The following is a 25,578-nucleotide window of genomic DNA, read 5'->3' as shown; positions in this document are numbered from 1 at the left end:
GAATATTCGACTTTTCTCGGAAAAGACTTCTTCTTGTGATATTTCTTAAGCCTTGGATTACTTATCGGTGATGCGTTTATACTTGCGGTGTTAATTTTAAGAGAACATTGTAGCCATTTGATACGTTTATGGGTGATGTATTCCTTTGGCCTTTCTTTGAATCTAGTGATTACCAAATTTACGGAAGATATTTTTTACTCGTAAAAGTACCTTTTTATACAAAATCGATTGAATAATATCCGTAACTAATTATCGTGGAATTTATTATCTAGATTATTTTATAATTTATTAAAACGATTCAAATGGTTATGGATGTAATAATTTGCGTGATATCATAAGGGCGGTGGTCATAAAGTTATTTCTACCAACGCGGTTGCGTAATTTCATAAAGTTATTTCTACCAACCATCGTATTTTTGACGGGGAACTCCTCGTTTAATTTGGGTGGATGATAGTGGCGCCATTCGGTTGCTAAGCCTCGGCCATCCATCGTGAATCACTTCGCCTTTCCCTTCGAAAGCAAACAACGTTTCCTTGACGTAACTCGATTGTCCAATCGGGCGACATGAGTTCTGGAGAGAGACACTTTTGGAGGGGAATATCGGTGGATGGGGTTAGAGCCCCCTTACAGCGCAGCAGTAGCGCCACCAACTACAGAATGGCTCTGGAGCGACCACCCGCGGACGGTAGCCATACCCTACGAAGAAGGTTCTCAGAATGTTTGGTCCGTTACAAACGTTCATTTTTCTCTCCAAAATTAATCACTCCTATTGGTAAACCTAATCTAACTAAATTTACAAAACTAATTCCTTCGAGATTTTTTTAATCGAATTTTTGCGATGTTTTATTAACAAAAATCTGGAATGCCGTATCAAAAAATAGGTCATCCTTGTTTCTAGCTTTTTGTATTTTTATTTATTGGCAAAGTTGGAAAGTTTTATCTGTAAAAAGTGGGTTTTGAAGAAGTTTTCTCTATAAATCCGTAATTTTATTTTCGTTCCGGGACTTTTATATTTATCTTATTTTTGTTTCTTAGTTTTGTCGAATTTTTTAGCTGTATTTTATATCTCTTATAGAATTTATATTTCAGTGATTTTACGAAAATAAACACGCGAGGTTTTGTATAACTCAAATAGTAGATTTTTTGTCGGTCACTCTCACTCGCCGCGAATATTTCGAACACGGCAAAGTTTTTCTTACTTTATCTGATTCTTTCGTTTTTGAGTGGGAAATGTAGTTTATCACTTTTGTTGTTCCGCCTTAGTGTTAGCTTTCCCGTACGTCCCCCTCTCTATCCCGGATTTGAAGCCACGATTGCAACGTTCTATTTTCTTTTCCGTTGAATCAAGCAATACGCCTCTTTAAAATTGAAAAATCGAGATTTATCCTTTCTTCAAGATGAGATTTGTATTTCATACAATGCTATCAAATTGAAATTTATACGACTTTTTACGTATATATTTTATACTTTTTCCGTACTGATTTCTTTACAAAGATAGTTATAGGTTATTATTCGAATATTTTAATTTAAAAAACATTTCTGTTTGAGAGCTTGTATAGAACATTATCAAGAATATTCTTTTCAAAGATAGTTATTGGTTATTATTCGAATATTTTAATTTATTTTATTTAATCTATGTTGGGGATAGCGGCCAATGAGAAATAACGCGTAGTCATTGACGTCAATCACCACACTAAAATTCAAATTATTTTGGCCGTTCTACTAATTACTTCTAATTAACAACGAAACTTTATATTTGGGTATTTTAAACGTAAGCGCTTCGTTTACTAACAAAGTTAAGGCGGTAACGAATAATTTGCAACTTACTCTTTTATAGACGCTAGCATAAATTATTCGTGTCTTGTTCAACTTGTTAAAATGTACCACGCGCTCTTTAATATTTTAGCGTAAAAGGCTCGCGCGTTTTTTTATTTCATGGAGCACGCGCGAAATCGCTCGAGCCCATTTGCGCTAAAATATCAAGACGCGCGTGGAACCTTTTAACAAGTTAAATAAGGCATAACTAGAGTTTATGCAAATTATGCTAGCTAGGAGCAACAAACACAAGGAGAACGCAGGTAGCCTTTAAACACGGTAACGCAGTGCTGTGTACAAATTTCATTGGACGAGCCTTTACGCTGAACGTTTTAAGGGCGGGGGGGAGACAATTTCCGAATTTCCCCCTTCCGACGGCAGCAGGCACTAAAGCGTCTAACCAATGAAAAATGTACACAAGAAAATCCACGACTTTTGACGGGTTTCCCCTAGATGCTAGCGTCTATTAAAGGGAAATTAAAAATTTCGAATGATAACTAGAACGAGGATGGTGTAATTTGGGGCCAAGGCCTAGGTTTGGAAGTATATAGTAGTGGACCTTCGTGCCATCTAGGAGCAACAAACACAGCAACCCGTCAAAAGTCGTGCACTTTCTCGCGTACAATTTTCATTGGTTAGACGCTTTAGCGCCTGCTACCATCAGTAGGGGAAAATTCGGAAATTGTCTTCCCCCTTTTCCCTAAAAAGTTCAACGTAAAGGTTCGTCCAATGAAATTGTACATAACACTACGTTATCCTTGTATTTGTTGCTCCTAGGTGCCACCTATGAGCAACAAACACAATACCCCACACAAGGAGAACGCAACCCGTCAAAAGTCGTGGATTTTCTTGCGTACATTTTTCATTGGCTAGACGCTTTAGCGCCTGCTGCCGTCGGAAGGGGAAAATTCGGAAATTGTCTTCCCCCCGCCCGTAAAACGTTCAGCATAAAGGCTCGTGACGCTCGTCCAATGAAATTCGTACACAACCCTTCGTTAGCGTGTTTAAGGCTAGCTACGTTCTCCTTGTATTTGTTGCTCCTAGGTGCCACTGTTGTCGATTTCTCATTGGCAACGAGGTCACCCCGCCCCCACACAAATCGTATAGATCCAGCTTTACCATTCTGTGGCGCAACTCTTTCTTCCTTTAGAAATGGAATATATCGCCTTCACGCGCGCCACAACTGGCGTGATGACGTGTGTCCAACCGTCACCCCGCAAAGCCCACTCCAAAGATCCTATCTCTTCTCCGGGAAACATACACCCGTTTCGCGTGATACGAGGGGATGGCTTGAATGGAAGATGAAGTGTCGAAAGTAAAGGCAGTTGAGCTTCAAGGAAAATGAAACATTTTCACAGCCACACACACAGACACTCTCTCTCGTCTAGGCCTTGGATTTATCGACGTTCGTAACGAATATTGTGACCTCGAAGCGCGAGATATAGACGACTATACTCGCCAAGGGTTGACTCGACTTACAAATCGATACGCGCGGTTAGATGAGGATCTATAAGGCCAGGGGCGCCCGCGCAAAGTTTTCAAAGGGGGGACCATATTCATACCTTTATTAGTGCATTTAGAGCTCATAAAAGGAGAGCATTGGTTCCGCCCCCCTTGTATATGGCTTACTTTGTCAGACTTTCAACGAAATAACGAGGAAAATAAAGGGTGTTTCAAAAGTTGTAGGGGGTGAGTTGAGAAATACCTGTTTTTTCCCCATTTTTCTACGACGAGTTAAAAGAGCGCCAGAGAGCTTCAAAGTTTGGCCTACTAGCCCCTGGAAGTAGGCTGCAACAAAAACCAAGTGCAGGGACTTTAAATACTGTTTAAGTTTACTTTCTTACGCTGGTTACCTCGATTTGTTTACAAAATCCTTTTTTACCTATCACACGAACCCAAACCTTAATGTTCGCGTTTCCCTGCTGCTTGGTTTTGCGATTGTTGCAGCCTACTTCCAGGGGCTAGTAGGCCACACTTTGAAGCTCTCTGGCGCTCTTTTAACTCATCGTAGGAAAATGGGAAAAAACAGGCATACTTCTCAACTCACCCCCTACAAATCCTTGAAATGTTTGCATAAAACTTTGAAACACCTTGTATAGATATATCTTCTAATATAAATTGCGATGCTAAGCATTCTTGTAACTATGTTTGAATCGACTGCCTTATTTTGACTAATTACTTAACAAATTATTGACTAATACCATTTAAATAAAATAATTTAAAACAAAATTACCCAAAAAACTCCCAAGCATTTTACTTCATTAATGTACTTCCGATAGTGTAATATGATCCTTGAAATATTTTAATTTGAGTTTTTTTTTTCTTCCAGGGCTCGAAGTCGTCCGCTCCGGCCCCTCTGCCTCAACCGCAGTCCTCCAACTATTACGGCATTGTCAGCCCTTACACGGCTGGTAATCGAACCGCTTCACTGCCCCACGGTGCCTCTTTGCGGCCTTACTCCCCAGCCCCGCCGGAAAGACCCAAGTCGCAACCCATTCCTCCTGGCAAGTACTCTTCTTTCGCCATCACGTTTCACTCGCGTATTTGTGTCTTTGTCCTTTCGTTGTTGCCTTCTTTGTTTACGACTTAGCGCGTTATCTGTAGGTGTGTTTATTTGTGCTATAGTGGTTAATTTAAACTTATCATAAGGTTAAAATATCTCTTTTACGACGGAAGTATCCCTTTTTATACACTGCTAACAGGGCTCATACAGACCTAGAAAACCTTGAAAACCTGGAAATATCAGAGAATTGAAATCTCGACAGAAAGGTCAGGGAAATACCAGGGAAAATGCAATTTATTTATCCTTTTACAATTTTTAAGGGATAAAGACGACTTTAAAAGCCTAGGTTCACCGCTCTTTGCCAAAAAAGGGTTCAAACATCCTTTTTACTTCCCCCTCGAAACCCCACCATTGATAGCGACGGGTCAGCTCGCTCTCCCGACCTCTCCATGTGGAAGGATTAAGTCCGGCATTGTTAGCGTTCTCAAAATTGTCAGCAGTTACAATGCCCTTGAGAACCGCGAAGTCCAAATTACGAGGTGACCGTCGCTATCAATACGGGGATAGCGAAGGGAAAAGCAAAAAGATGTTTGAACCCTTTTTCGACACTGGGGGATGAAATTATCTGAAACTAGGCCTTTAAAGGGGTAATATTCATCCGAGGTAACGTGGTGATGACGTTATTTGTTAGTAGATGGCGCTCTGATAGCAGCATGACGTCATAATTTTGATTTTCAACGATTGGTTGAAAGTTTTCAGTTTTTAGTGGAGAACGGTTTTGTCGAGATTTAAAATACAAAATTATCTTCCTTGATTGGATAGTTTAATATCGTATTATAGTGCCATCTATGACGGAGTGTTAACTACTGTTAAAATTAAGTGTTAATTTAAATTACCAAAATTATATAATTTAATAATAAGAATTTAAAGTAATTTAGTAATTTTTGGTTGCCATGGCAAAACGAAAGCCCATTCTGGTCCACCTTTTTAGGGATTTTCAAGTTACATGAAGGTATACTTACCACCCGAGTTTGAACCAAATCGGAGATAAACACCTCGGGTAGTCTCCTTGTACGTTTATTAAACTAGTACAGACTAAATATTATTTGTAAATAAGTGTGGATACTTCTCTAGTTCGAGATATATTATATACTTATGATCGCAAATGGTCTTTTTAATTTCCTTGAGTCTACATCCCGGAAACCATTGCAATTTATTCAGGCCCGTACATGGGGGGGGGCGCCAGGAGATGCTCATAGCCCCCAAATGAGTACTTGAGCATCCCCAATCCGACCGACCCAAAAAAAATCGATTGCTCAATTACCGAAAGATATGATCTAAAATATTTGTATATTAATCAAAAAGGAAAATTACTTTTACTAGAGAGCTAGTATCAGTAAATATTTGAAACCATTTTACTAAAGTTTTTGAAAATTGCTTTCGCGCGTCTCACTGCACTAGAAAAACTTTTCAATTGTAGAAATATTGAACCAGCTTATCAAAAATGTTTTGACGGATATTTTAGGGCTACAACCGGATTAGTATATTTACTAATTTCATAGGTGGGGAGATAAAAATTACTCAAGGTATTGGCACCCCCAAAAAGAATTTGAGCGCCCCCGAGTTTTGGCGGCTGTGTACGGGCCTGAATTTATTTAAAAATGCTATCCTATATTTAGCTTTGTTTTCGTAAATTGTGTCATAATGATGTAATTCTATAAAATGGGAGGAACATGGTTGAAGTAGCAGTTTTTAATGGTGATTGTTATGTCTTGTCACGTCAAAATCCACACCAAGCAACTGCCCATACTTCCTCCTTATAAAAAAAACTTAAAACAAAAAAATTTATTGTGTTGTACAATGTTATTCGTCAAACGTGTAGGCCCGAAAAAAATTCATTGTTTATTAAAAATGATTAAAAAAAAATCGCCCGTAATAGATCGATTTACAGTTTTTGACGGGCAAAGACGACTTTAAAGGGGTAAAATTCATCCGAGGTAACGTGGTGATGGCGTTATTTGTTAGTAGATGGCGCTCGGATAGCAACATGACGTCATAATTTTGATTTTCAACGATTGGTTGAAAGTTTTCCGATTTTAGTGGAGAACGGTTTTGTCGAGATTTAAAATACAAAATTATCTTCCTTGATTGGATAGTTTAATATCGTATTATAGTGCCATCTATGGCAGAGAGTGTTAACTATTGTTAAAATTAATTGTTAATTTAAATTACAAAAATTATATATTTTTAATAAGAATTTAAAGTACTATAATTTAGTAATTAATTAATAACATTTTAAAAGTGTTTTTTTTTTCATAAACTTTATAGTGTCGCCATCTACCCCTAACATTATTAAATAGGAAGGTACCTCGGGTGGATTTCGCCCCTTTTTGCATATACCTGTAGGCAATACGTGAAACTAGTGAAAACCAGTCTTAAAAGCATCGTCTGAAAAGTGTATTAGCCTTCATTTTTGTTGGGTGTCTTAATAAGCTTAGACCTATGGTTTACTAAATTTGTGTAATGTGTTTAGCTTGTGTTACGTGTTTTTCATGGGTATAAATTTAGCTGGTGAATACATATCATAAACCGCTTCTTATTTTTCATAATAAGAAATACAAACTTTACCCGCATTTATAGTACTATACGTTTACACGTGGTTTTTGTTTCTGTCTGTCCATATTTATTGAAATAGTGCCATAAGAAAAAAATCATAAGAAAATCATACCAAAAACAATAACGTGTCCTGTGTTGTGAGAATAATGTTGTGACGTACAATCCATAAAAAAACAAAACAAAAAAATCATCTAAACATTGTCTGGGTACTTTTATCATGTGTAACATAATCATTCATAAGTATGCCATAAAATCATTTTCTTTAATGAAACTTTGTTTACCGGATATGACGTAAATTACGCGTCATCAGCTTTACTGAGGGGAAACGCCAGTTAGTTAAAGGGGAACGGCCAAGCTTTTCCAAATATCGCCTTATTTGCACATCAAAAAATCAACAAGACGTACCTTATTTTGTCTTGAAAATATGGTTTTTGGCCTAAAAAGTTGAAACGCAAAATAACGCCAAGTATTTGGTTTTGAATTTTCGCCGCCATCTTAAGGTGTATCGCCAGCGCCAGCAGCACCTAAGTGAGCGATTTGCGAACTATCCTAACTTTTGAAATCGTGCAATTTAGGCTTAGGTCTCATATAATTGAAACGCGCCGCGCGTGCAAAACAAATTTTTCGCGTCTTCAGCAGCGCGCGCTTTTATGTTGTTTTTCTGCCTCACCGATCTCTCAACAGGTGTCGCGGCGGACGCGCTTATCAACTTCCCGAAATGTCTTTATTTTATTAAAAATTAACCACTTAATATTTCTTTACGCGGTTTTCGCCATAAATTTTAGTTTTTAACGGGCTATAGGGCTATCTAACTGGCTAAAGCTTGACCGTTCCCCTTTAAGAATTCCTCGCGTGTTTGTGACTAACAATCTATTTGCGACCGAAACGAGTCTAGGTGGCGTAACGGCTCTAGCTTCTCCGATCTAGTGTAGAGCTGCTACAGATAAATTAAAAAGGCCATCAGAACTTTTTTTCTTAACTAAACTTATCAAAATATCAGCAAACAATGCAAAAACTATATTAAAATGCCAGCATCATTATTTATAAAGTCAAATTTACAAATAACGAGGAGGAAAATCTAATAGCCTCGGCTTTAGCCGCTACTTGGAATCCATACCTCTACTTGGAATGCTTATCCTGCCGTAACGCGTATGGTAAGATCACTTTGGCCCCGCCTACGAGAGAAAAAATCCCACCCGCGCGCTCCCCTCTCACGTTGTTGTTTGTTAAGTCAACATAGTGACGTCAAAAAAACCGTCAACCACATAGAGACGAATATTTGCTGCGATGAGCATTCCAAGTAGAGGTATGAATTCCTGCCGCTACCTATCTAGGTTTCAATGGCGAACCAAAGGGGGCGTTGCGATAGTTTTCGGTCGCGAATAGTTTAACTCGTGCCTCGCGGTCACGTGATTTTGTTTTCATGGTAAACTTTTCAATAGCGCGAGCATTTTTGCATTTTTGGGTTCCCATATTGTATGTTCAGTGTGAAACAAGGTCTCATTTAAATTGTTCAATGGATATTTTATAGAGAAGCATACTTACGAGTAATTTTGTTATTAAATAAAAAAAATATTATTATCTACATATAAATCCCAGAATTCCTAGAACCCCATCATATTCCCTCCGAAAATAATGCTATTTAACTAAAAGAATGTTTTCCATTATCGCTTATTTAATAAGATGCGCTTTTGGTGGGTAAGTTTTGCTTTTCGTTTAGTCTCTCAAATTATTAAAGCGAACCCAGTGTATTTTTAGTTTCTATTTCTTATTATGAAAAGATTGTGCCTTAGAAGAAGCTTTGAGCTGCGGCAGATAACCTTTCGGTGACAGTAGTCTTTTCGTGGTACCTCGTCAGTTCATTTGGAAAACGTTGACTTTCGTCTGAACTGTCGTTTATCACGAATAACTGTTAATTGGCGCTTCAATAAAAGGAAATCGCCGAATGAAATATTTCGGGGTTATCGGTTACCAAATTCGCTTTGTTGCTGGTATTCATTTTTCAAAATGGCGAGCGTTGACGTCTAACGCGAGTTTTTCATATCGACGCAGAAATCTAAGTTAGGCCTAACGCAATTTTCTCATATAGACGCAAAAATCTGTGTTAGGCCTAACGCAAGTTTTTCGTATGGACGCAAAAATCTGGGTTAGGCCTAACGCAAGTTTTTCGTATGGACGCAAAAATCGGGGTTAGGCCTAACGCAAGTTTTTCGTATGGACGCAAAAATCGGGGTTAGGCCTAACGCAAGTTTTTCGTATGGACGCAAAAATCTGTGTTAGGCCTAACGCAAGTTTCTCGTATGGACGCAAAAATCTGGGTTAGGCCTAACGCAAGTTTTTCGTATGGACGCAAAAATCTGGGTTAGGTCTAACGCAAGTTTTTCGTATGGACGCAAAAATCGGGGTTAGGCCTAACGCAAGTTTTTCGTATGGACGCAAAAATCGCGGTTAGGCCTAACGCAAGCTTTTGATTTTGATTCTCACATCATCAAAGCATTTGGCCTTTTTGAAAACTAGGCCTTACAAGGAACATATAATGAGTATCTTGCACGTTAAGGCTCCAATGTATTAATGGTTTCTGGCGAATCGCTGAATGTATTTTATTGAAGCGTCTATTAGTATTGGCTATATGATAGTTCTTGGCAGTAGTTGTTGATTTTTCTGATACGGCTTTTTCTCTGTCTCTTTCTTGGCTTTCCTGGCCTCGCGTTTTGTTGGTTCTTTTAGGCTACGTTCAAACCCTTCCGAGAGGGATGCATTTGCCCTCTTACACCCCATCGCCCCCCAGTCCGCCCGAAAAGCGGCCCATGGATTTACTCACTCCCCCTGGTAAGATATACCTTCGAAAATGCCGACATGAATTATGTCAGAAGTATATTATACTTCTTTTACAAGTGAAGTATCCATCTCTCTATACCAGGGTTGCCACGGTATCTGGAAAACATGGAATTCCTGGAAAAGTCTGGGGAATTTGAATATGGGTATAAAAATTAGAGAATTTGAAAAATTAGTCTAAAAATCAGGGGAAAGTCAGGGAATTTGAAAAATTAGTCTAAAAATCAGGGGAAAGTCAGGGAATTTGAAAAATTAGTCTTAAAAATCAGGGAATAGTCAGGGAATTTTAAAGATTAGTCTAAAAATCAGGGGAAAGTCAGGGAATTTGAAAAATTAGTCTAAAAATCAGGGGAAAGTCAGGGAATTTTAAAAATTAGTCTTAAAAATCAGGGAATAGTCAGGGAATTTTAAAAATTTGTCTATAAATCAGGGAATTTTAAAAATTATTCTATAAATCAGGGAATAGTCAGGGAATTTTAAAGATTAGTCTAAAAAAATCAGGGAATTTTAAAAAAATAGTCTTAAAATCAGGGAAAAGTCAGGGAATTTTAAAAATTTGTCTAAAAAAAATCAGGGAATTTAATTTCGATGACAAATAGGAAACTTTTACTAAAATATTGGTAAAGAAATACAAAATCGTGACACAAAAAGTTCCGGAGATGGTCAGGGAAAACCTGGAAAAGTCATCAAATTTGATTGTGAAAAAACTGTGGCCACCCTATATACTGATAATGTACTTGAAACGTGTACCTTTGTAAGCTTAGGTGTGAAATACAACTGGGAAACTGTTTATAGACCAGATTGATTCTTCCACGTCAGAAATATAATTATACTTCCGATTCTATTGATTAATTCGTGTCGTTGTTGTTGGCGTGTCGATCGACGTTCACGCATGCCACGTCGTGTCGAATGCCTTCAACTATTCATCAGATCTGCTTTTTTGCCTTACTATTTTATAGCGTTTGTGCACGATTTGAATGTTTATGAATCTGCTTACGTTGGTCATAGGCGTAAGGCGCCTAGTAATGGATATCAGGCTTTCGAAAACTTACATTTACCCATTCCCTTAACACAGTTAACCAACCAGATAGCGGTACAGCGTTTAAAAATTTTGTTTTTAGTTTAAAATCCGCGGGAAGGGGGTAGTAACAATTTAAATTTACAAAGTTACACCCAAAGAGAGTTGTTTAAAGGGGAACACCCCTTCCTGTTTATGCCACTGATTTCCAGTGATTGTTTCCAAACGGATATTCGATGTGAATTCCATAATTAATTTTAAAGATTTGAACACCTGTTTATTCGAGTGTTCGACTACCCCCCACGAAAACCCTAAAAATTTAAAAATACACACCGCGAAAGAGTTGAAAAGCGTAGGTGTTGTTAGATGTAGTTGTAGAATTGCTTTTACTAATGAGACGATAATTATCTCTGATTAATTAAGACTGGGAGTCGTTAGTACCCGGGGATTACAAGCGTGATCGAATTTATCACGCCTAGTTCGAGAAAGTTGATTGTGGAAATTAGTGGTCGCGCAGTAGTGCGAAATAGACCCCGAGATAATGTTGTCCTTGTCGTTGTTTCAACCGCGATTCTACCCTTTGATTTGTTACGCGTTGTATAACTAGTTAGTTCCTAATAGCCGGTAGTTGTACGCGGGACGGGCCATCTATACGGGCAAGCGAGACATAGTCCAGTCTCTCGCCTAGGTCTCTAATGATCATGATCTCTTTCTGGATCGTCTCCGAAGCGGCTGTTCTGGTATCTGTCTAACATTGTCTCGGTTAATTTCCTTTTTAGAGCCCTTCGTTATTCAACTCCCGCGTAGTGGTACGTAGAGATATATTTCCCAAATCGCGTACAAATTTAAAGGTAACGCTTTTGGATGCAAATGACGAAATTAAGAGTATGGATGGATGAATATTTGTATAACGGCAATGTAGAACTGAGTGACTGGTAGAGATGAGTTGGGCTAGCTAGTTTTAAAGCCCAACCCGATCCGATTAAAAAAAAATTAAAATACGACCCGACCGGCCTTACAAAATTATTTATTTCGAAAACCCGACCCGACCCGACCCGTCAAAATGATTATTTTTGAAAACCAGACCCGACGCGGCCCGCCAAAATTATTAATTTTGAAAACCCGACCCGCCCCGCCAAACATATTAATTTAGAAAACCCGACTCGACCCGGCCGGACAAAATTATTAATTTAGAAAACCCGACCCGACCCGGCCCGCAAACATATTAATTTAGAAAACCCGACCCGACCTGACCCGACCTGACCCGACCTGATTAAATTATTAATTTAGAAACCCGGGCTCGGGTCGGGTAAGCCGGCCTTTAGCGGTCCCAAGACTCATCTCTAGCGCCTGGTGTTCTCTGATTTGTTCGTATTCGTAGACGTAATGACGTTGTTGCATCGCTGTCCATTAATTTCTTTTTCTCTTTTGATTTTTTTGCTTGTTGTTGTTGGCCGCCGCAGGAGCTGGTCAACCTCCTCCCAAGCCCCAGCGATCTTTCCAGCAGTCGGTGCCTCCAATGTCCAAGGGCATGCGATCAACCCCACCTCCCACCGGACCACCCCCCTCCATCCCTTCCCCTCGTTCTGGACAACCTCGAACTTTAGGTATATACCGAAAACCGTTTCTTCATTATAGTCATTACATTTTTTTATATTTTTTTCGCTAGATCAATTGCTAAAATTTAAAACGGTGATTTGCTTTAAAAATTTGTAGAGGTAATAGTAAGTGTAGGGAGCTGTTGGCTTTCTACCACCCTCCTACGCGTTGTAACCCGGCTACCTGATTAAAACATTAAAGTCGCTAGATGACTTGGGTGTAAAGTGGTGCCTTGAGTATTAGCCTAGTATTAACGGTAATAATGAGTGTAAGGAGCTGTTACTCGCGTGGCATGACGGGTTTACCACCACCCTCCTACGCATTGTAACCCGGTATACCTTAATTAATGGCCTTAATATCGCTAGCTGACCAAGGTTGTGCCTTAGGAATTAGCCCAGGCTACCGCTGAGGTTTTCAAAATACTTTTCGTCAGAAAAAGTAGTGCGCTGGAAATTCTCTGTTACGGTGATTTTCTAAAACTATTTCATCGGGAAAGTTTGGTTAAATAAGTAAATTTTCCTAAATTGTAATTAAAAGTCGCTGGATGACTCGGGTATTAGCCTAGCTGATTATGATTTTTATTAAAAATTGGGTTTCAAATCACCATTTTCTAATTTGCATACTCTAAATATCGCTTTTGGTCTAGCGACTGCGCTACATTTCTTTCATTCTAATATTTGGAATCCTTTCAAACTGTCGAAATTTTCTTCTTTACCGCGTATTTATAAATCTTTCGTAAACCTAGATACGAGTGATTTAAGCTTTTGCTATTACTTTGTATTATTATCTCGTCGGTCGCGTTGGCATTTTTCGGAAATAAGATGGTCTTGTGGTTTGTTATTGTTTGGCGACAGAGCGACGTCACGAGCCCCAAGGGGCTTACCGAACGACCCCCGAGCGACCTTACTCGGCCGGACCAGGTTACCACACTTCGCCGGAGCGTCGCTACGAAGTTTCGTACCATTCTTCGCCCGAGAGACGCACGCACGATTCCGGGTACTTGTCGTCGCCCGAGCGCCGCTTGGACCATACCCGGCCACCCTTCCCGGGGTACAGCTCGTCCTACGACGACTCCTTCTACAGCGCGGGCGCCCCCGACCGAATGTACGCCTCAAGATCCGGAAGCGTTACGCCCGTCATCGACGAGGAAGCCAGGTGAGCGCCGACCACTTTCGTGGCCTCCACTCGGCCGACCATCCGCCCTGGTTGCTAAGATGCCTTTTCTTTTTTCGTTTCTCTCCTTTTGGCGTTCGCTGACTTCGCCCGATTTTCCGCTGATGAGGCTTCGAGTGGAGTTCATGGAACGCCAGCTGGCTAGTTTGACCGGACTCGTACAGAAGGCCTTAGCAGCAGGTAGTATTACTAAGTCTGACCTTGTGACCTTCAAACGTTTGCCCCCCGCTCCGCCGCCGCGCTTCAGATATCCGGCCATCATGGCTCCTTCGGACACTGTTGACCGAAGGACCACTCGTAGCGGGGTCAAATCTTTCCCACCCACGCCACTCTAATTGTAATACTTGGTTATAACCTCCGGTTGAAGTTAACATTTATGTAACGTTAGTATAGTTTTGCAATAAACCAAATTCCAACGCGCTATATTCCAATAATATTCCGACCTCCTTAGTTAATTACGCGATGATTTGATTAATAATTATCTTAAATGTTGGTGTATCCTATATTGGATGGAAAAATAAATATTTTTGCATGTATTTCCTATATATTATTAACCGAATATAACTGGTCAATTAACTTTTGTTTTTAACCCGTTAACTGGGCGTTTTGTCTTACTCTATTCCTTTCTTTAAGCATGTAACCGATTTAATTTAGATTAATATTAATTAATTAATTTTAATAGAAATTTGCGTCTGTTTCATTTTCTAACAACCTCCCAACACTGTCTTTAAGCATATTTTATATCCTTGGTTATTTAGGCATATTTTTGGTGTAAAAAAGGTAAACTTTTGCTCTATTATCACAAAAAAAATGGTCGCCTTTCGGTTTTTTTTTATTCCGTCAAAATTTCGTAACGATTAAAGCTCTCTTACGTCCGCGCTCGGTTTCATTTCCCCGAGGTCCGCGCTCATTTCGAGAAGCTCTCTCGGGTCCGCTCTCGCTCCATTCGGTCCGCGTGAATTGGTGATCAAAATAGAGCAAGAATTCTTTTTAACCCCGTCTTGGCGTTCGCTATAATTTTCTATCGGGGACACACTCTCTTTGTTACGATGGTGATGGTTGACATTTCTCCACAACTAGTTCCCTCTACTTTTCCAGATGACAATATGTCAGAAGGGAAATCCTCAAAATCTTCCTCCAGCACCTCTATTGCAGGTTTGTTTTCCCTAGGTGCAATTTTAAGCTACTCTTTCTGCGGAAAACGCGTTACGAGTATACACGCTAGCATCCGTGTACACGACACGTTTCCCCACACACGGAGAGAGCCTTACAAATTGTTCCCAGGCAGGGAACATTCACTAATCTGTCTATCAAATACGTGTATATTCATTCTTAACTCCAATCACGCATGGCGTTCAATATTTACAATTTTCAATTGGTTTTATTTTTCACTTTTTGTTTTCCCTTTCATTTTTGGTTAATTTTCTTGGCACAATTGGTAGACGTTGCTCAATCGGGAGGTGTAAAAATAAATAACATTTTGGAGTGTTAATAATATACTAAAAACCGTAATAACACACGATTACGATATTTTGGATCAAAATATGTATTTTTTGAGTGAATTTTGAAGCTGTCACGAATTCTGCATTGATTAATTTGATTATAATATTGGTGTTTTTTGGTGTAAAGTTCAACTTCGATGGTTTTTAACGAAGGTTCTTTTTTTCATTTTTTTCTCTGTCTTTTCGATTAACCAGAGGATGGCCGGGAAACGGATGCCGAAACAGCCAGGCAAAATTTTAAAGGTGCTCTATTTCCTTCTATTCGTTTTTTCACACCCCCGTTTAAGCCTCGCCCCTTTAGACCTACTACTATTAAACGTCTTAGTCTTTAAAAACCTACGCAACGACACGTTAAGGTTAACCGGCGTAACGATGTGGTTGAACGATTTGGTGGGCTTTATACAACGTGTACGTACGATTTTACGAGTTGGTTACTTTTATACACGCCGTTTATTCGTAGAGTTCTCGTCTTTATTTCCTGGGAATGAGAGATTTGGAAACACTGCTCGTTTTTATGAGACAATTTTGGTTTCTTTTCGAGAGTTGATTCGAATGGCGTCGGTTTATTATTTTCGTTTAATTTTAACGATGCATGGTTTATTTGAGTGTGGTTGACTTATCAGAATAAGGAAAAATATATTTCGCCATCACGAAAACAAACACACATCGAGTGTTCTCTTCTTTTTGCTCTACCCCATTTCCCTGCCTCTAATCATCCCCATCACCGTCTTCATTGGCCCGCTTCTAGTCGTCTCCAGCCCCCATTTTATTGCCTTTCCTGCCTCTAGTTATCTCCATCTTCTTAGTTCTTACCGTTACCAGCCCCCTTAACTAACCCCCATCTTCATCTTGCGATCTTTAGCTAGCCTCTATCTTCATCATCCTACCTTTAGCTATCCCCATCTTCATCTTCCCGCCTCTAACAATCCCTATTAACATCTTCCTATCTTTAGCCATCACCTTCAGCCATCTTCATCTTCCTGCGTCTAACCATCCCCGTCTTCATTTTCCTATTTTTAGTCAGGGGCGATTATAGGGCAAGGTGCACTAGGCGCGCGCCTAGAGCCCCCAATTATTAAGGGCCCCATTTTGACCACTCAAGGCGGTGCAAAGGATATTTTTGGGCTAGATCTTAAGAGGGGTGAAAATTGGGCCCCATAATCGCACTGCGCATAAGGTAGTAGGGTCCAGAAGTTATATACACGCGCCTCTGTTTTTAGTCATCCCCATCTTAATCTTCCTACCTGTAACCATCCCCATCTTCAACTTCCTACCTCTAACCATCCCCATCTTCATCTTCCTACCTCTAACCATCCCCATCTTAATCTTCCTACCTGTAACCATCCCCATCTTCAACTTCCTACCTCTAACCATCCCCATCTTAATCTTCCTACCTGTAACCATCCCCATCTTCAACTTCCTACCTCTAACCATCCCCATCTTCATCTTCCTACCTCTAACCATCACCATCTTCATCTTCCTGCTTCTAACCAACCCTAACTTCTAGCCTATAATCGCGATCCCACTTCTGGTTCTTTTCTTTGCTATCCTTTTCATCATTACGCTGTTACATCTCCGTTATTTTCATCCACCATCATAATGCTAATATTTTGAACACGTTCGAGGGAGATTGGTTAAAATCTATGCCTTTTTATAACGTTACTAACCGAAAATAAAAAGTATAAATTTCTTAGCATTTGATACGAATTAACGAACTAATAAAATAACTAGCAAATTTGGGTTCAAAAAATCTGTGGACTACTAACACGGGGGTTCTTCTATGTCTCTTCTTGTTGCGTTCTATCTTGTTACAGAGGAGAAATCAGTCTCTTTCTCTGATGAGACAACCACAGTTGGCTCACCAGTCCAGAAACATCACACTCCTCAACCTACAGGTGATTTTTTCTCCTCCTCTGCTCAGTTCCAATATTTCTTTTTCGTATATAATCGTTATAGCTTGGGAAAAAAGTATCTATTTCTCGAATCCATGAGCTAGAACTCTTTTTAAAACACGCCAGTTCCACCATTGATAGAGTCGAGCACCGCATTCACACGAGTGTACTCTCTCTATTTTTTACATTATTATTTTGGATCGTTTAGTTTTAATTCAACTATATATTTATATATATTTAAATCAAGTTTTGCGTTTTAGCATTTTGCCCGCATACGTGCACTGGTTTAGAAGAGAGTAGGCCAACTTAAAACTGATGTACTCCCGAAACCGGGACCCAAAATATAAATATAATAATAAAAAAAAGATGGAAAAAATGAATAATTTTATGATTTCCGACACTCGTTCTTCTGTTTTTATAATTTTAGAACGGCCTGCTAAGCCAGCTATCAAGTCTATCTCTCGCTCCTCAACTTCAGGTATTAACCACAGTAATATCTCTTTGAATTTTTTTGTTACCCGAGAATCAAGAATTTAAGATAAAAAAACCCTCGTTTTTTTAAAGTATTCTTTAGAGTAGGATAGTGGTTTTTTCGGTAAATGTTTTTGTAACGAATTTTCTGGAATACACCCGTGATCTGAAAGTTAATATATCCTTAATATATATTTAGAGATACTGTAACCGCAGGCCTACGAACACAAACAGATCGACAGTTTAAAACAATATTTGGCGTCACTTCTGAGATTAAAATAGGGTATTGGTGCACTATTCTTTTTGCATGTTGAAATCTATCTGGTCGTGCATGGCACATAGAAGGAGACACCACCACTTCTTCGTCAACTCAAAACTCTATGGTTCCAGGTAGTAGAACACGTTTCAAAAAGCGGCAAAAAACACACCTTTAACTTGAGCCAAAAAAATATTAACACGTCTCTATATTCCCTTAATACTGGCGAAATTTATGTGCACGTTATTTTTCGTGAATTTATTTTTGATTTATTGGCATGAATTTGGATACTGCGCTTCCATAGGGTCATTGTTTTGCCTTAAATTTGTGGCTTTTAATTTGTTTTTTTTTTTTTTGCCAAGCCGAAATTTTAATTTTATTTTAAATAGTAAATATAATCACGATTTAAGTAACTACAACATCAACCCTGCAGTTAAATAGGGGATTGTTTGAGCAAACGTAAAATGAAACTCAATCTACGAAGTTTTATATACGATTTAAAACGCCGAAGAAAATACCGTACTTATCTGTGCAATGGCTAAGCTCTGATATATATATTCACTCTTAAGCATGAATGCCTTAATTAAATTCCCTCGTATCTCCGCCCTTTTTTTTGGAAAACTTGTATGCTGAAATGCAAAGAGATGTTCGGATTCCCTTATATTTCTAACCGTCGGGAGAACATTTCTTACGACAATCATCGTCGGAAAGCAAAAACCACGAAGCATTTCGTAGCAACAGTTCCCGATTTTCATGGCTCAAAAAGTAAATTTTCCAGCCAAAACCCTACTTATCATATTGTAACCTAATTTAAACCAAACCTAATGGAACCCAAACCAAACTTAACAAAAATTTCTTAACCTAACCTAATTAAACCCAAAATTAATATTAACCTCACCTAATTGAACCCAAATTTTATTTAAACCTAACCTAATAGAACCCAAATTTAATCTTAACCTCACCTAATTAAACCCAAATTGAATCTTAACCTCACCTAATTGATCCAAAATGTAATCTTAACCTCACCTAATTGAACCCAAATTTTATTCAAACCTAGCCTAATAGAACCCAAATTTAATCTTAACCTCACCTAATTAAACACAAATTTAATCTTAACCTCACCTAATTGAACCCAAATTTAATCTTAACATCACCTAATTGAACCCAAATTTAATATTAACCACACCCAAATTCAATCTTAACCTCACCTAATTGAATCAAAATTTAATGTTAACCTAACCTAATAGAACCCAAATTAAATCTTAACCTAGCTTAATTGAAACCTAACCTAATTTAACTCACACCTAACCTTAATTTAATCTTATTTAACTAAACTTAATCTTAACTTAAACTAAAATTAAACTCAAACTTAATCTTAATTTAAGCTAACCTAAATTAACCCAAACTTAATATGCTCTTAAATTAAAATTAAACCAAAGCAGTGGGAAAACCCGGGCCTACCCGTCGATTCGCGAATTTCATAGACCCTGGAAAAGAAACAAGATAACGTAACCCAAAAAGACCCTTCGCAATTGGCGTTACGTGGTTTTTGCTTTAACGAAACGCGATATTGCATTTCCCGTTGTCTCCTACGGTTAAGAACTATAATTTTCTCTCTATCCTCAATGCGGTCGAATTATAGCAAATTTGTGCCTCTATCTCGCTTTGTTTTTGTATTGATTATGACGCCCTCGTAATATTTCCCCATCCTGCGTCCAATAATCCGAACGTCTATTTGTCTCGCAACGATAAGAGAATTCTTTACACGCCGCCTATTTCTCTATTCCGTGTTCAGAGAGGGAAACTCGAGCTCCCAGTGGCAAACCGGCCCCCCCGCCGAAGCCAGCTTCCCTGAGTGGCACTTCCACTGATCGATACGCCTCCTCCCCATCCAAAGGTAACAAGCTGCTACTTAGATTGACCGTTTCAGATATGGACGTGGCCTACTGTAACGGGTCAGGGGTCTGCGGGGGAGTTAGGGCATGTTTTTCAACCAGTGCCCAAAAAATTAATTATTTGCTGCCCAAGAATTTTTTATTTAATTACTACCCGTAAATATTTTGTAGAGGTGGCTCCCGTGGCATGAAGGGCTTGCCACCACCCTCCTACGCATTGTAACCGGCCACCTGTTTAAAGGCATTAGAAGTCGCTAGATGACTTGGGCCTAAGGTGGTGCCTTGGGTATTAGCCTAGCTGATTATTATTATTATTATTATTATTATTATTATTATTATTATTATTTCGACTAACAAGGATACTACCCGAGGTGTTACACACCGATTTTGTTCAAACTCGGGGCATTGGTAGACCTTCATGTAACTTTAAAAATAACATGAGATTTTGACCGATTTCCCTGTGAAAAAATTAAAAAAATTGATAAAAATGTGACGAATTTTGATTTTTTCGTCAATTTTTATCAATTTTTTAATAATTTTCGTATTTTAATTTTTTTTTCAATTTTGTAAAATGTTTCATAGGGGGGGGGGGGCAATTGGAATCGGTCAAATTCCCATGTTATTTTCAATGGGAAAATTTCCATTTTAAGTTGTCAAAAACATTTTTCGTTGCCCATTGAATAAAATCCCTTTAGGATTTTTCAAGTTACATGAAGGTCTACCAATGCCCCGAGTTTGAACAAAATCGGTGTGTAACACCTCGGGTAGTCTCCTTGTGAGTGACATACGTTATATAATTATAAAGTCATGATAATACCCTATAAGATAGCGTTTTCCTTCAAATAATTCTACGTGGTTCTTTATCGTGTAAGCCATAGGATTATAGATTTGCAAAGACTTATCAGTTCAGCCGTATGAAAGGTAAATTACCTTAACCCCCTTTAGGTAACCGAAAATTGGCCTGTATTTCAAATGTCAATGCAATAGGGGAGGAAGCATTTGTCTAGAAAAAAAGGGGTTTTTATTTTGGTATCTTCCCATTGCGCCGAATCCCATTCGACCGAATTCCCATTAGACCGAATTCCGCCAATGTTTTTGATGAAATTAGCCTAAAGGCGGGTTTTGTATTTAGTGGAAATAGCTAGGCTTAGGAAAGGAAAGGAAATTGTGGTGGTAGTGGGCAAATGAGTTGACCACTTTAAAAATTGCCTGGTTAGGTTAGGTTAGGTAACACTGCATGCGGTTCTGACTGATGCTGAAACGGATAAAACCGAATCCTAAACCCGGAGAAGTGCGGCTTTTTCGGTCGAATGGGATTCGGCGCAATGGAACAGATTATTTATTTTCACACGCAATCGGCTCCGAACAAAAGTTAGGTTTAAAATTTCCCTACAAACGCGTGTAGAAAGGTTCCAAACTGAGCTATAGCGTACCTTGAAATTAATGCTACCAGCAGAATAAAAAATATTTTTTAGAGATAATATTAATGGACAATTAAAATGCACCGAATTAAGGCTAATGTCCACCTTTTATTTTGTTGGGTGGTTTCCCGTACGTCCGCAATTACGGTTAATGAGATTTAGGACAATTAAGACTAATCTGTAACAATTGAAGACGCTAAAGTAGTAATTTCTTGTATCGTGCCGCGCAGAACTTCACCTGAGCCCGGAGCTCTACTCTCAACTGCGACATTTGAGAAAACAGACGAAAGACTTGCGCCTGGAAGTGCGCAATCTTCGGCGAATGGCCCAAGCGCAGGCCGTAACCGCCCGGGAAACGGTCAGAGATACCTGCTATAAAATCAAGGTACCTACACTCCAATTAACAGAGCGGCCCGAGGAACTTCGCCAAAGGGGCTCGATATTGTTTGGTCTCTTTTAACCCGTTTGTCCGTAGGTCATGCTCGCTTCGATACAAGGAGGAGAAGATCACAACGTTTGCGCCGAGAGGCTGCGAGTATCTAGAGAAGAAGATTTATATCGACAAGACGTTACTCGATTAGAGAAAGATTTGGCGTAAACGCGAAACCTTCTTTCCATTTGATTACTTTCCGAAAGTTTAGTCTAGCTACTCTTCCACCGTCATTCCCGACCCGCGAAGCCTCCGAACGTGGCCTACTCTTTGAAGTATCCACGTTCGAATGGTTGTTTGAGGTTTGGGAGTTACCGTGGTAGGCTACTCGGGATTCTTTCACGTTTAACCGTTCGCGTGCCTTTGCCATTTTTATCGCAGTGAATTGGAAAGCCAGGTGGAAGAGCTGCGCAGTAACGTCATCAACCGGAGATGTCGGGTTAACATGAGTGACGTGGAGAGCATGGCTTTGGTCCTGAGCCGCGCTAGCAAGACGGTGGCCGATCTCAAAGGTTAGAGGAATTACACTTATAGCAGCGGTTCCCAAAATGTGTTCCGCGGAAGGGTCACGGGGGTTCCGAGAATTCGCAGCGTGGCCATCTTTGTTTGTGTCAAGAGTCTTTTAAGATAAGTAAAAAAAATGAGTTGGGGTTCCGCCAGAATTAGGTGGATAGTTTAGAGTTCCATAGTAAAAAACAATTGGGAACCGCTGCCTTATAGGACTAGGTCGCCGCTGAGGCTGTTAGCAGAAAGTAAATAATCTGAGAAAGTCTTAGACTCACCACGGATACTAGCTCCCACTGTGGTTGACGTGTTTTAAAATGAGCTGGAACACACGTGACTCAAAGAACCAATAGAATTGTTGCAGACTCTTTCTCTTTTCTTAAAAATTGACCTTTTCTAAAGGCTTCTGGCCTATTTTATAATATCAAATTAACAATTATTATAATCAGAATGATATAAAGGGGTTCCCTAGGGTAACGGCAGTCCGACCAACCTCAAAAAAGCGCGAAAAAATGGCGGAAATACACACTTTTTTTAAACCAGTAGAGGAGTAAAGAAATTGTTTGCCAGTTTTTCTTTAATTTTAATGTGGAAGGTATTTTGAAAAGGGGGCAAGAAAATGGGGGTTATCCAGCCTAATCACGTGATATTTGTGATGGTAGCGACATGACAACTATCAGCCTTTTTTCGTTGGTCTATGAACGTCGTTGTAATTTTGGGTTTACGATGTACATAAAAGATCTCTTATCGTTTTACTGTTATTAAATATAATTAGTTTTAATTACTTTTGTTAAATGAGTGTACATGGTGGTTCAAAGTGTTGCGTAGAAGGTGCCTTTTGGTAAATTGAAATCTTCATTTAAAATCACTTTCGAAGCAGACCTACATTGAAAGATGCATTAAGCCTTGTCCAAAAAACTGTTTTAAAGTTAGATTTTAATATTATCATACCTTTTTTTTTTAGTTGTTAAGTTCATCTTCAAGTACAACGTTTTTCTTATTTCAAAACCGTTTTAATCATTAAAACTTAATAATTAAATAAATTAGTTTAATATGTGGAACACTGAACCACCACTTCGCTGGAACATTTTGTAAAAGTGTACAAGCATGGAGGAATAGTAACAGGAGGACTTTTGTCCGATGATTCTGGGCCCCCATCCGTAACAAGTTACTCCCACAAACGGGAGAGTAAGGGGGGTGTAAAAAAAGGGGTTATCCTGGTACCGGATTGTCACGCGGGTTGTTCGTAACGCGCCATCTCTCCACAACTAAAAGAAGTGATCCACGAAAATAAATAACGCGTTGTTTGAAAACGTGTAACGGTTTCTCAGAAGTTTTAAATTTTTTTATATTTCAAGAAATTTAGTTTTACACTTTTTATATATACAATACTTCCCCATTTCTATGGTTATTTTAAATCACACTAAAGCTCTAAACGGTAACAGGACAAAACAACGCAAACCATTTTTCACATTATATTTTATTTTCAAAATAAAAAACACACCGCTAAGGAAAAATTAAATCTAGATGGCGCCAGCTAAAGGGGACTGCTTGGTAAGAAGATTTTCCCAGGATGCGCTTCCCACGTTTTCAACCCACCCCACTCTCCCACTTGTGGGGTACTCAAATCACGGGTCAAATCAGAGCTTCCCTCGACAAAAATTCTCCTGTTACTATTCCTCCATGGTACAAGTAGGATAATATCATAGATATAGGAAACGTATATAAAGGTCTAGATAAAATATTTGAAAGGGAGTGAATACGGAGGTGACAGCTAGCAGAAACGCGTAATTTCTGCAGGCTATCCTTATAAGGCGCTATCTATCGGTAAGAAAGCTCGTGTTATCGTCGCGAGAGCCATTGTCTCCTGCTTAAAAATGATACTAAAAGTCACCAACAGATGGTGTCTAAAGACTACGGCCTGCGGAAAGGTCAAGCACTCAGTACTAAAATGATAAGAGAGCTCGCGCTCTTGGTTACGTGCCTTCCTCGGTGTCTGCTAGGTGTCAATTCCGTATTTTATGTTAGGCTTAGACGCCCCGAAATTTATCTAGACCTTTATATACATTGCTTATATATATGGATAATATATTAGGTTCTGCGCAGACTCCCGTAATTTTTTTTTGAGATACACACATCGGTAAGTGTAACGGCCACGCCAACGGGGGGATACGTGGGGACAGGGGTGGGGACACCCGTGGCGGAAGTATTCCGACCACCCGTTGGGGGATTGGTGGGTCGTCCTCACACGGCCATCCACAAACTCTGCCACCCAGACGCTTGGGATTACAGGAGTACGCCACTACTCCCGGCCAGATAACTCCTGTAATAGCCAATCAGGTTCTCCTTTCCTACCCATAATTCTGATTGCTCAAGATTCGCTCCGAATCTGTCTCTGACGTCATAGATCTCGCCGGAATCGACTAGAGTAAAATGGAACATTCCATACCCATATTCCCGCGCTTTGTTGTTATTCGTCTGCTAGTAATTTGAATTTTCTCGTTTCGGTCTGCCATTTTGCCAAAAAATCGAAAAGGAACACGCAAAAATTTGCTCCGATCTCGATCCGTTGAACTGTCGAAATCGGCAGACCGGTTTTGGGCGATCTCGGAGCACCCGAGAGCGGGAAATGGAACAGGCGAAACTTTATCGAGCACACAAATGGAACATAAAATGTTGATCAGAGCGCTCGAGAGCAGTCAAATGGAAAACGATATTAATGACTATGTTGAGAACATCGGCGGACTGAATGGTCGAATTTTCTCTGCGGCACGGGTAGGGGTATACATGACGTCACCGGCTCGCGCGAAACGTCACTTTGAGGTAGCCAATGAGATTCTGAACTGATTTCATTTTTGTTGGGGGAAAGAGTTTATTTTTAGAGGGGGATGAAAAATCGTCATAAATTCATTCTTGGTTTTAATTGAAACCTGACATTTTAGCAATATAAAAAAAACCTTGTAAATCGTAATATAATACAATTGTTTAAACACTTATAACTTTAATTTGGCATCCAAAAGAAAAACTACTTTTTACTGCGGTGGAGTACACGGGTTGATAAAACCCCTGTAAACAGGTCACGCTAGTCGATCAAAGTCGAGACTTTCCCCTTCAATTGATATCGGAACAGTCCGAGATGGGTTTGGTGGCTCTTACGCGACCATAGTCTTAAAGCTATTTTGCCATTTGAGTGGATTTAATGAATATTTTGATGCGTTTAGCTCGCTTCCCTAGTCTTCAGGAAAGTCTGAAATCAGTGATGGCGGCCGAAATGGAAGTGGTAGTTCGAGAAGAGAAGTATGACCACGCTGTTCATTATTACGCGCCTTCTCGCCGACAATCGGAAAAATTACTTTTAAATAATAATAATAATAGATCAATTTTCAAATTATTTAAAGTCATTAGAGGTTTGTTCTTAATGCTTTGTTTATACTAGATGGCGCCAATTTAAATGTTTTGGTGGTAAAAAAATATTAACACTTTTTTAAGTACCAATTTTTGTTAAAACTACAAACCAAAGTTGAACTTAGGAGAAAATATTAAAAAATATTAATTGTAGTTTTTATTTATTTTCGAATTCCAACGTTTCAGACTGCTGGCGCCATCTGATAAAAATTAGCATTTTTAAAAATCGACTTCTAATGGTCA

At 39.2% G+C, this 25,578-nt stretch overlaps 1 protein-coding gene across 36 annotated transcripts in view; it reads left to right on the top strand.

Moving 5' to 3' along the window:
* The window catches only part of LOC149924881 (coiled-coil domain-containing protein CG32809), a 566,408-nt gene that overhangs the window by 529,363 nt on the left and 11,467 nt on the right, over positions 1–25,578 (top strand). For 13 of the 36 annotated variants that reach the window (XM_090161267.1, XM_090161260.1, XM_090161262.1 and 10 more), the window contains 15 exons: positions 4,145–4,319; positions 9,662–9,763; positions 12,251–12,394; positions 13,241–13,542; positions 13,634–13,739; positions 14,658–14,714; positions 15,257–15,304; positions 16,876–16,956; positions 17,381–17,431; positions 17,767–17,814; positions 19,476–19,577; positions 21,227–21,381; positions 21,472–21,590; positions 21,808–21,938; positions 25,152–25,227. In XM_090161267.1, coding sequence (XP_090017393.1) covers positions 4,145–4,319; positions 9,662–9,763; positions 12,251–12,394; positions 13,241–13,542; positions 13,634–13,739; positions 14,658–14,714; positions 15,257–15,304; positions 16,876–16,956; positions 17,381–17,431; positions 17,767–17,814; positions 19,476–19,577; positions 21,227–21,381; positions 21,472–21,590; positions 21,808–21,938; positions 25,152–25,227 — 1,697 coding nt within the window. The remainder of the gene's footprint in view (positions 1–4,144; positions 4,320–9,661; positions 9,764–12,250; positions 12,395–13,240; positions 13,543–13,633; positions 13,740–14,657; positions 14,715–15,256; positions 15,305–16,875; positions 16,957–17,380; positions 17,432–17,766; positions 17,815–19,475; positions 19,578–21,226; positions 21,382–21,471; positions 21,591–21,807; positions 21,939–25,151; positions 25,228–25,578) is intronic. The other 23 variants (XM_090161261.1, XM_090161263.1, XM_090161276.1 and 20 more) reach the window with 23 other exon arrangements.

Source organism: Leiobunum rupestre, chromosome 10 (assembly GCF_980474605.1).
Source record: "Leiobunum rupestre chromosome 10, qqLeiRupe1.1.hap1, whole genome shotgun sequence".
Classification (NCBI taxonomy): domain Eukaryota; kingdom Metazoa; phylum Arthropoda; class Arachnida; order Opiliones; family Sclerosomatidae; genus Leiobunum; species Leiobunum rupestre.
This window is presented reverse-complemented; position numbering and strand designations above follow the sequence as displayed.